This window comes from Falco cherrug, chromosome 5 (genome assembly GCF_023634085.1).
Source record: "Falco cherrug isolate bFalChe1 chromosome 5, bFalChe1.pri, whole genome shotgun sequence".
NCBI classification, from domain to species: Eukaryota; Metazoa; Chordata; class Aves; order Falconiformes; family Falconidae; genus Falco; species Falco cherrug.
In genome coordinates this window covers 897,943-908,733 of record NC_073701.1, presented here as the reverse complement: position 1 = coordinate 908,733, position 10,791 = coordinate 897,943, and the positions used below count along the sequence as shown (strand labels likewise).

The 10,791-nt window shown below is 56.4% G+C and overlaps 1 protein-coding gene across 2 annotated transcripts; it reads left to right on the top strand.

The window, feature by feature from the left end:
- On the top strand, positions 1 to 6,351 carry LAG3 (lymphocyte activating 3). Of its 2 annotated transcripts, XM_005434325.3 has the most exons (8): positions 3 to 365; positions 528 to 699; positions 858 to 1,084; positions 1,318 to 1,575; positions 1,763 to 2,056; positions 2,399 to 2,689; positions 2,972 to 3,087; positions 5,461 to 6,349. In XM_005434325.3, exons 1-8 carry the CDS (start codon positions 311 to 313, stop codon positions 5,569 to 5,571), a joined length of 1,524 nt encoding a protein of 507 aa, XP_005434382.2. In that variant the 5' UTR covers positions 3 to 310; the 3' UTR covers positions 5,572 to 6,349. The 2 variants fall into 2 exon arrangements, with proteins under 2 accessions (XP_055568840.1, XP_005434382.2); XM_055712865.1 differs by lacking the exon at positions 1,763 to 2,056 and having other exon boundaries at positions 1 to 365; positions 5,461 to 6,351.
- The last annotated feature ends 4,440 nt before the right edge of the window (positions 6,352 to 10,791 follow it).

Here is a 10,791-nt window from a genome sequence, read left to right as displayed (position 1 = left end):
TCTGGCTTCAGCTCTGCCTTCACATGCCTCAGACTTAGACTGGTTTCTTGGTCGTGACGCATCTTCTTAGTGATACGAGGAAATTGGCTGCCCACCTGCAATATAAGGGCATCGAGGGAAATACATTGATCAGAAGGAGAGGCAAGAATGAGAGCAAGCACACCCCAGCTGACCCCCGCTTGCTTCAGCCACCCACTCCAACACCTTCTTTGCCCATGCCTCATTTTTGCTGAGCTCCTAAAGCCTCGGACCTGATCAAGCCCAGACCTGAGTGGGAAGACACAGCCCCTAGCTTCACCTGGATGCCACCATGAGGCCGATGTCCCTGGTGCCGCTCCTCACCATCACTCTGCTGGTGTTCAGTGGTAAGAGGGGCTGAATGTGTCAGGGAGGGCTGAGCCGGGGTGTTACTCAGTCCCTGGCAGGTCTGGAAGGGAGAATTTGTGCCCTTCTAACCCCACTGAAGATGGTCAGCTGTTGCCCTTTGTTCCATGAGTCCCTCTGCTCAACCCTCCATCTCATTGCAGCTGGCCACGTCCTGCCGGCAGTGGCAGAGGGGGAAGGCAGGGAGCAGAAAGTGTGGGCAACAGCGGGGAGCCCGGCCGTGCTGCCCTGCCACCGGAGCCCCGGGAAGGTGGGGAAGAGCTGGAAGCAGCTGCCCAGCAAGACATCTGTGCTGTGGAAGCGGCATGGGGGAAGGTATGCCAGCACCAAGACAGATCTGTGTCCTTGTGGGGGAGGACTGGGGAGGGTGGGAGGCACTTTGAGCCCCCTTTCTCCTTCCCCACATTCCCTCCATCCTGCCCCTGATCTCTCCCTCGCCACTGGCACGAGCCGCTCACGTGTCCCACTCCCAGTGCCCACCAGGAGCCACACATGGTGCTGGAGGTGGGCTACTCGGGCCTCTGCAAGACAGCGCTGCCCATGAGACCCCGGGTGTCACTCCAGGACTCTGCCTTACGCAACGGCAACTTCTCCCTGCGAATCGACCCGGTCCGGAGTGAGGATGCTGGGCTGTACGAGGCACAGGTGGTGTACGGCGTGGAGGTCCGCAGCTGCCGTGTGGAGCTGGGGGTGGTGACAGGTAGGAGAAGATGGAAATCCTGGAGAAGGTTGATTTGAGGTTGTAAGGGTGGGATGGGGTGGGACTGCCGTGTTTGCCAGTTAGGGTACAGGCGGCAGCCTCCCAAAAGCACGCAGCCCCTGCCACCTGCTCCCGGCTGCCTGAGGGACAGAGCTAGGACGGAAGGGCACAAGGCGGTGGGCTGGTAGTCCCGCTGTGACCTTGGCTTCCCCAACACTTCCTATTTCTTGCAGTAACCCTCAGCCCACCGAGCCCTGTGGTAGAAAATGAGCCGCTCGTGTTGAGCTGCAACTCCAGCCACCGGGCCAGCCTTGTGGAGACGCGCTGGTTCCACAACGGGCGCCTGGTCATCACCTCCACGACCTTCTGCTCCTTGCACGGGGCCCTTTCCATCCTCCAGCCAGCCATCAGTGATGCGGGCTCCTGGGGCTGCCAGCTCAGATACTCTGACAACGAGATCATTTCAGCCACGTACAACCTGCAAATTCTAGGTGAGCTCAGCCTCTGCCTTGCTGCTCCTGCATCCCCAGGTTTCTCCCTTTGATGTGACTGACCATCCCCAGTGGCTCTGGCTTCCCAGCTCCCAGCCTTTCCTCGCTTCCCAGGCCAGTCCCCCCCCCGCCCCCTGCAGAGCTCCCTCCAGCCCCCACCCCACATTGTCCTCTCTCTCTGGCTCAGGTTTTGATGGCCCAGCCAACCCTGTGGTCTACGCTGCAAGTGGCTCTGCAGCTGAGCTACCATGCACCCTGAGCTACCTTCCCAGTGCCTTTGGGAGCAGCACGGTGACAGCCCACTGGAGCCGCCTCACAGGAGGACACTTGCAAGGCTGGGGCATCCCCCAGAATTTGAGCAGCAGAAACTTCCCCCTCCACCTCCCAGCGGTGGGGCCAGCTGACGCAGGGCAGTACCGCTGTGCTGTCTCTGCTGGCAGCAAGACAACCAGCAGGGACATGACCTTGGCGGTGATTACAGGTGAGAGGAGAGATGGGGGGTGCGTAACCCATTGGGGTCCCCCACTGCTGGCAGGTAAACCTCCCTGCATGCCAGTGCAGCGAGTCTGGGTCGCTCCTGCTCACAGGTTCCCACCCCAGGGCAGGAAGCGAGGTCTCTGTTCAGGGCATTGCACTGCACCCAACTGCTGAAAGCAGGGCTTTTCCTGGGTAACTTGATTATTCTCCTTAAGACTGAGGAAGACAAAGAAAATAAATCAGAGGAAGTAACAAAGGAGGGGTGTAATAGAAGAAGGAGAGATAAGGAAGAGCTGTAGACCTGCCTGTAGTCTCCCTGAGAGTATTTTTTTTTCTTTTGCTGCAGTCACTCCGAGCATCCAAGGACCGGTTTCTGAGGGATGTCACTTGCTGCTCATCTGCAGCCTCACACACCCCCGGGGCCATGAACGTTTCCAGTGGAAGCATCTCGACGCAGCCCCTGCTAACAGCAAGCTGGCTGTGGCCACTTCCCAGCACCAGCAAGGCCACGCACCCCATATGGGCCCTACCCTGGAAATACTCCGGGTGTCACAGGCGGATATGGGCATGTGGGAATGCAGTGTACATGGCCCAGAAGGCAGGCTGGGAGCAGTGGAGTATGGGCTGCAGGTCACAGGTACTCTGTCCCCCATGGATCTGTAACCGACCCCTTCTTCTTGCCCTACTTGGTTCCCTGGTGCCCTTTCCTCTCTCAGCATCAGCCTGTCCCTCTCCCCTTTGACCACTTGGATCCCATCTTGCTGTCTGTCACCCTCTCTGAGCTCTCCAGCAGTTCCTCCTGCTGCTCCTTCCACTTCCTTGCACCCTTTTCCAGGTTACCTGTCTTTGTGCAGTCCCAGCCTTGCCCCAGTGCACAATCAGCCTTCCCCTCCTTCCTAACTGCGGTTCCCCCTCCCAGGTGCCCAGGTCTCCAGCCCTCCCACCATCTTCAGCGGGCAGGTTACTTTTGGGCTCACACTCACCCTCTTCCTCCTGCTTGCGGCCTGTATTATGGCCCTGGCCCTACAAAAAAGGGTAAGTGTCCATCACCCCATTTCTGTTAGTTTCCCCCTACATCAGCCCTTGTTCACCCTTCCCTTGGGTACCCTAGGGACAGTGAGCTGTCCCAGGGACACAGCAGCCAGAGGGAGAACAGGGCCCAGGTGGCTGGCTGAAGGTGTCATGGACTTGCAGTGAAAGCTGCAAACTGGGCATCAGCAGGCACTCGACTGGGGGCAGCTCAGAGCTTTCAGGGGAGGGGTAAAACCCCCTGGGAGACCATCACATCCCAGCCTTGAAAAGCCTCTTGTTTACTCTCCCAGAGATCAAGCCATGCTGTAATATTGGAGGGTTAATTTCCAGGCTTTTGTAAGTGTCCTTTCTCTTATTCCTTATCTGAATGCTTTGATGTAAGAGTCTCCTGTTTCATACAAATGCCTGCTGGTCCCCAGACGCTGATCTTGCTGATCTCAATGCGGGTCTGCTGTGGCTGGTTCAGCCCTCGCACCTCAGCTGTCTGCTTCTGGCAACTTGCTGCCCTGCGTTTGCTCAGCTTCTTGCAGTAGCTCATCTTCTGAAAAACTCTGCCTTGCCTTCATCATCCCAGAGAGCAGGCCAGGAGTGACCCCTCGGTAGCACGCCACTGGGGAAAACCGTGCAACCAAGCCAGACCATTTCTCTGCAGTTTTCACACTGCTTCTCTGCCATTTAATTACAGGGCAAATCCTTCCTTCAGGGCTTCCCTTTGCTGACAAGGGACGCCCTTCATGAGTAGCAGTGATGTAGTTGTTTAAGGACACTCCATAGCTTGTTGGAAAGGGCCCACGGTGAAAATCCCCTTCCAGTGCAGAAGGGGCCAGGGGCTCAGAGCAATCTCAGGTTGGGAGAGCTGACCCTGGTGAAAGAGCTGGGTGCTTTGAACCTGCCTTGAGCTGAAGACAAGGGATGTGACAGCACTGATGTGAATTCTGAGCAAATCCTGGTGGCTGGAGACTGAAGGTGGGCAGCATCAAAACAGAAGCAAGACAAGCACTTTAAAAAAACCACTGCGGGTAGCACTAGAGCGACTCATGGCTGGTTCTTCGTCACGGGTCCTTAATCAACACTGATGGTAAAGGATAATCTGATGCAGAAATCTGCAGTTTCTAGATGACTCTCTCAGTCTGAGCCAGCCCAGGACAAGACGCTCAGCACCACCTTTCTGGCCAAAGCCCTCGGGCAGGAATCCCTGGACCAGTGTAACTGTAAAGCCTTGGCTAGCAGGAAAGAGGACACCTGGGTGTCCAGCTGACAGCTGAAGCAGCTCTAACTCAGCCAGGTTATTTACCACCCCAAAGCATTTGCATGTGCTTCGCCAAGCAAGCCAGCCTCCTCTGTGGCAGCCCAGGGCCTCCCTCCACGTGTGGTCCTCGAGCTCTGCTCTGCACAGCCTCCCCAGGGGGCTCATCCTCTGGGAGTGCAGGTGAGGTGCTGAGCAAGGATGTCAGCTCTTCTCTTGCTCTCTCCCTCTCTCTGCTGGCATCCTAGGAGATTACATTGCTTTTGCGCTGATCGAACACGGGCTGCTCACCGGTACCCCTTGATGCCTGCACATCAGGAATTTCTGCCCCAGTGCCCTGAGCCTACCGATGTGCAGTCGGTACTTCACTCCCCCTGTCATTCAGCTTACTGCTCCGTTCTCCTCAGATATCTGGGTGCTGGGTGACATTTTCATCCTCTTTTTTCCAAGTAAGGCTCCTCAGCCTTATCAGCTACACAACTCATTAGCACTTTCACACTCCCTGTGCCATTAACGACTGGTCCCACAACTGATCTTTGAAGGCCTGACAGAAACCTGCCAGCAGAATCCCAGTCCCTTCCTCCTAGCTAAGATCACCTACCATGCCATTCCACTCATCCCGTCTTGCTGTATTGATTGTCTGTGTGTCACCGTATGCTTTACCGTTATCAGGAGCCCTGAGATCTGCATCTTCTCTATTGTCTAGAAAGTCACTTGTTAAAGCCAGATGGGAAAGTGGTTCTGTCTTTAATCTGTTCTTATCTCATTTTGGATGAAACCTCATGCCTTTAATTATTCTCTCCGAAAAGGTGTTGTAAAATCTGGCATACCATTGAACCTGGCAATGCCCTGGCCATTGCCATGTTGCTCTTTGCTCTCTCTTAAACGTGTCCTGTCTTTATTATTCCTTATGGCCATGACACCACAGAGGACAGTGTTGAGCCAGCCTTCCTGAGAAGAAAGGGCATGTCTCAGAGAGTGGGACTGGGGCTGCTCACTGGCTCTGGCAGGGAATGGGAGCCTTGCGGTTGCAAGCAGTAGGGCCACGTTTTCCATGGCAGGCAGAAGCCTGGACCTGTGCCTGTCAGTCTACCTTCCATGCCTGATATTGCCCTTTTCTTCCCTTTCAGAAGCGGTCTCCTGCCTTCCCAGCACTGGAAGGGATGGTTGCAGTCATGGTGCCAAGGAAGAAGGAGGTGGAGGAAAACCAGAAAGAGAAGATCCAGCAAACCGAGTGCTGATGGGAGCAGGGACAGCGGGCTTATCTGCTTGGGAGGATGAAACTCTGCGTGCCATGCTGCAGAGAGATGGGCACCATGCAGACCTCTCAGGACGGTCTAGGGATGGCACAAACCGTGAGGCTGTGGGAGCTCTGTACCTGCAGAGGGGCTGGAAGCTGCGTACCAGGGCAAGCCGAGACTCACCGCTGCACCAAGGTGGCAGGCAGCGCAGGCGCTTCGGAGCTGTTGGGAGTATTTGAGCCAGTAGCTATTGCCTGCTTCAGTGCCACTTCTCTTGCCCATCCTCTGCACCTCCTTCAGCCTCTCTCACAGCCTCGCACCAGTGGGATGCTCAGATGCGGGCAATGGCTTGAGCCCACCTACCTGCAGCCTGATGGCATTTTCTCCCCCCTGCCCGCTCTCCTCACCCTCTCCCCACATCACCCTGCTCCTGCACCCACCCAGTGGCAGAGGGGACACCACAGAGGACTGCACGTTGCACATTTTGAGCATTTTATTTTATCAGAAATTTGTTTTAGAACCTAAAATAAATCTGTCTAACAAAACAACCCGCTAGCCCCGGCGTGTGCTTGTGGAGGACGGTGCCTGTTGATGGTGCCAGTGCACCTCTGCCTGCGTGGGGCAGGTTCTAAGGATTTTGCTCCCTGCTCTTTCTCTTTCATTTCTGTTCTACTGAAGCTGCCTGTTCATTTCTGCCATTTTCACAGTGGGGTAGAGGAAATCAAATGCCACTAGAGAAGAAAGAATCACAGGTTCAGTCTCCTTTTTGCTGTACTTCAGAGGCTTCCCCCCCCCTTCCCCCGTCTGGCTGTCCCTGTTCACTCACTCATTTATTCCTTCAGTCCTCACATTTTCCTGATAGGCCTTCAATTGATGTTAGGGCTCTCTGTCGCTCTCCTCCTGGTAAGGACATACTTAGTAATGTAAGCGCGAGTCCGCCAGGTCCCATCTCTCAAGACCTTCAATGTTTTTAGGTTTCATGTAGTCAGAGAATGCTCTTCCCCTCCTCTCTGAGCAGCCATGGAGGACAGCAGTGCTGCTCTGAAACTGTCACTCCATGCCACCCAGAAGAAAACCTCACTAGTAAGGAGAGTCACACGTGCGGTTTCTCCCACCTGAGTCCCCAGGCTGCAGCTGCTCGAGGAGGCAGCGGTACAAAATTCAAGGTCTCGACGTTTAGGGTGGCAGATTCTCTTGCCCTGAGTAGCGGGCGCCACTGCCAGTTTCCGTTATTTAAGCAGGCACACAGAGGCCTTCTTGCTGCGTGGCACTGCCCGTCCCGCCGAGGTTCAGGCAGATGGCAGCAACTGCACCCTGGGATCTCGGGCTGCAGGGAGCCGAGCTGCACCCAAAGTCACAGCTGGCCCGCCCCGGGGGGCGTCTGACCTCCACAGCCCCCCAGTTCCTCAGCTAGCCACATCTTTCACTGAAAATGATGCCCACTCCTGCACCGAGGGCGATGCAGCGGAGGTGCGAGGCAGGCTTGCCTACTTCAGCTGTCCCACGCCGTTCCAGGCGGACGCTGGAGCAGGGCCGGCATGAGCAGGACCTTCCACCAGGTACTGGGCATCGTCCCAGGGGAATCAGCGTGCTGCGATTTCTGCAGGCTGGCGTAACCTGTCCAGCTGAGCTTCCTCTCTGCCAGAGGCTTTGGAGAGAGAAAAGGTGGGTTAGCCCCCACGGGGCTAAGGGGCCAGCCAGTGTCCAGCAGGACCACAGCATATTCTCCCAGTGCCCGACAGAGGTTTGTGCTCCCTCCTCGCACAGGGTGGGATGCCCTCTGCTCCTGTAGGTAATGCTGTTAGCATCGCCTCCTCCCCACCTGGCTGCTCTCATTGCCGAGACGCGTGCCCCGTCTGCCTCTCACCTTCCTGTTTTCTTGTACTCCCTGACCTCCTCTGGCCATCGGTTCTCGGGTCAGCTTGTTCATTCTGTAAAAATGGTTCTTCATCAGTTTTGAATTGAAAGCTTTCTGCTTTCAGAAGATAATAATATTAAAATAAATATAATACATGAAATAATAAATATAAGAAAAAAATTAAAAAATAAAATAAACCAAAAAACCCGTGTCTCTTGGCTGCCCTACCCCAGCGTGGGGTCTTGCATGGGCTGGGGGGGGGGATCTGCTCCCCGTGGGCTCCATGGGCTGGGGGCACACCTGCCTCACCGTGGGCTTCATCACGGGCTGCCGGGGGGGATCTGCTGCAGCACCTGGAGCCCCTCCTGCCTCCTCCTGCCCCGGCCCGGGGGGCTGCAGGGCTGCTGCTCTCACACAGCCTCACTCCTCTCTCCCGCTGCAGGTTTTCCCCCTTATTCTTAAATCCGTCACCCCTGAGGTGCTGCCGCTGTCACCGCTGGGCTCAGCCTTGGCCAGCGGCGGGTCCGGCTGGGAGCCGGCTGGTGTGGGCTCTGTCGGACACGGGGGAACCTTCTGGCAGCTCCTCACTGAAGCCCCCACTGCAGCCCCCCCACTACCAAACCCTTGCCATGCAAACCCACAGACAGAAGTAGAAAGTTTGAGAAAAACACAGGGAATCCAGTGGGTTCCCTTTTTTCAGAGGGGAGCAGTAAAGGAACGCAAAGAAAGTGTTATGCATGCAAATTCCCTTGCATCCAACCCCTCCAAAAAGAATGGGAAGAGGATCTTTAATCCTAAATTATTCTTTTTTTATAAGACAGACAAGCACTGTCAGAAAAAAAAATCAGAACTAGGTCCAGATATTCTGCATCTAAGACTTCTGAGGGATTTCAAGTGAAATGCTAAGTGCTAGCAAATAGTGTAATCTGACAAAGAAGCAATTATAAACAGCACATCTATTGTGGTGTTGGCACATTCTGCACAGCCTTTCAAAAATAATTAAAAATTAGAACCAGATCTCGAATTATCTAGGACATTAAGGCACAATGAGTTTTGTACCTGCTTGGCAAACCTGTGTGAACAATACCAGCACCAATTCTGAAAAAACAAAACAAAACAGAACAAAACAAAACACCCATGCCTTACTACTCTGCTTGGATTTCTTCAACACCTTGATGCGTCAATGAATAAAACTAAAATATACGGGGTCCTTCATTTTGTCTTCCCAAGGTTCCCTCAAACCGAGCTCCTTCAGGGAACTCTGTAGGTTCTGCATCTTGTGCTGCCCGCTGAGACCCTGGGACACGTCACTGTTGACTCCATCGTGCTCATGGCTCCTACCACCAGGTTTCCATCCTGCTGGCCTGCCCGTCCCAGCTCCGAGGTGGGTGTCCCTCCCGCCTGGGCGTGGGTTTCAGGGGGTCTTACAGCAAGAGGATCCAGGGCAGGACACTCTGCCCAGGGAAAACGGTGGGAGGGGGTGCACAAGGGCAGCCTTTGGAAGGACTTGTTAATTCTCCTTCTTACTGAGGTTGCTCACGCTCCTCTTCTTTTACAAGCACTGGGCGTCTTCCCCTCCTGCCACCAGGTCAGCATCTCCCTTTTCCATGGGAAAACAGCACCGGCGTTTGGCCCCAGGAGGCGGCACTGGCAGTGTCCCCAACAAGCCTTTTGGGGGGCGGCAGAAGCTTGGCGGGGGCCCTGGGCTCAGGCATCCCCCAGCCCTTTGAAATCTCACGCCCAGGTGAGCGCAGGCACCCAGAGGGCCCCCCCGAGGGGTCCCCCCCGAGGAGTTCCCCCCCCACCGCCCCACCGCCCGGGCACCCCGCAGCTCCGCCGTGCCAAAGCCTTGCGCCTCCATCCCCAGCCGGGGGCCCACGGGGTCCCGTCGCTGTGCCCCGGGCGGGAGGGGGGGGCTCAGCGTCCCCTCGGCCCCTCGGCTGCCTGGCCCGGGCCTGTGCCGCCATCTAGTGTCCACCGTGACAGGAATCCCCCGCCCACCGCGCTCGCATCACCGGGACCCCCGTCATTTGCTCGCCCCGTGCTCAGCCCGGTGAGCCCTCAGCCCGCCCGTCCCTCGGCTGTCAGCTAAGGAAGCCACAGCCACCAGTTTTTACAGTAACTGCTCCGAAGCAAAACCCTGCGGCTGCTGCTGCTGCGAGCCCTAGGCTGCTCCCCACGGCATCTCCAGACCCCCGGTGCTGATAGAGCCCCCCCAGCCAGGTGTCGCACCAAGCACTGTCACCAGCTTCTCCCCGTTCCTCTCGCCAAGGTCATTGCTGTAAGGTGTAGGAAGGAATATCCATCCAACGTGGGTCCTAGAGTCTCCCACCACCACCTCCTGCCTGCCCGTTGCACTGCTGGCACATCTTAACATGGGTTTGTTGGCTTGCTTTGGCCCCTGCTGCTTCTGGGGCGACAGGCGTTTCCAAGCCGGTGGTTCTGGGGTCCCCCCCTCTGCGGTGCCCCAGAGCAGCCCCTGGCCCCGGTACATCTGCTGAGCCCTTAGCCAGCCTCCACGCCTGCCAAAACACAGGGGACCCTGCTGGCGAAGGACACCCCTGGAGAATTCCGGACTCTCCTCTGTGATCTGCAAATGAACCCCTACACTCGAGAACCCTCGGTCCCCAGCCCCAGCAGCAGCAGCCAGGCGCCCAGCGTGGCAGGGAGGCATCTCCCCCCAGCACAGCCGGGGGTCTCCTTTCCAAGGTGCAAAGCTGTGGGGGGCAAATCACCGAGCCCCCTCGCCAGACAGCTGCCTGCTTCTAGCTCTCCCCGTCTGTGTCAGCTGTGCCCCTCAGCCAGCTCCACAGGCGTCAGCAATTCTGTTACGAGACAGCACCCGGCCTTCGAGGGTGCTGCCACCCGGGTGCCTCGAGGTTTCATGTGTTTCATGCTGTGTTCAACACTCGTCCTACCTTCTCTCCACCACCGTGGAGCCATCGCAAATTTTCCAATACATCTGGGTGCCCTTTACCCATCACAGCCCACAGGAACATTCCTTGCCCTCACCGACATGCAGGGAACATGCTTTTAAGGAAAGCATCTCTGGAGGTTTCGCGGCTTTCCACTGGAGTCAGTCACACGTCCATCTCTACACCTGATTTCTGAGACCCTTTTCTTCCCTTTTCACATTTCTCTGGAGAGGTTTTGTGTCCCTGCACCTAGAGTACCCTGGGAGCCTCCTCTTCTGCTGAGGTCTGCAAGAATCTGTCACCTGCCAACCCCAGTTTGCAAAGACATTGCTGGTGATGGGATTAGAGCAAACAAGGACTGGGGAGGGTCTCTGCAGGGGAGAAAACAGGGAAACGTGACAGCTGCAGGCTTGGCTGGGGGGAGCGGTGCGTAGTGCTGGTCCTGCT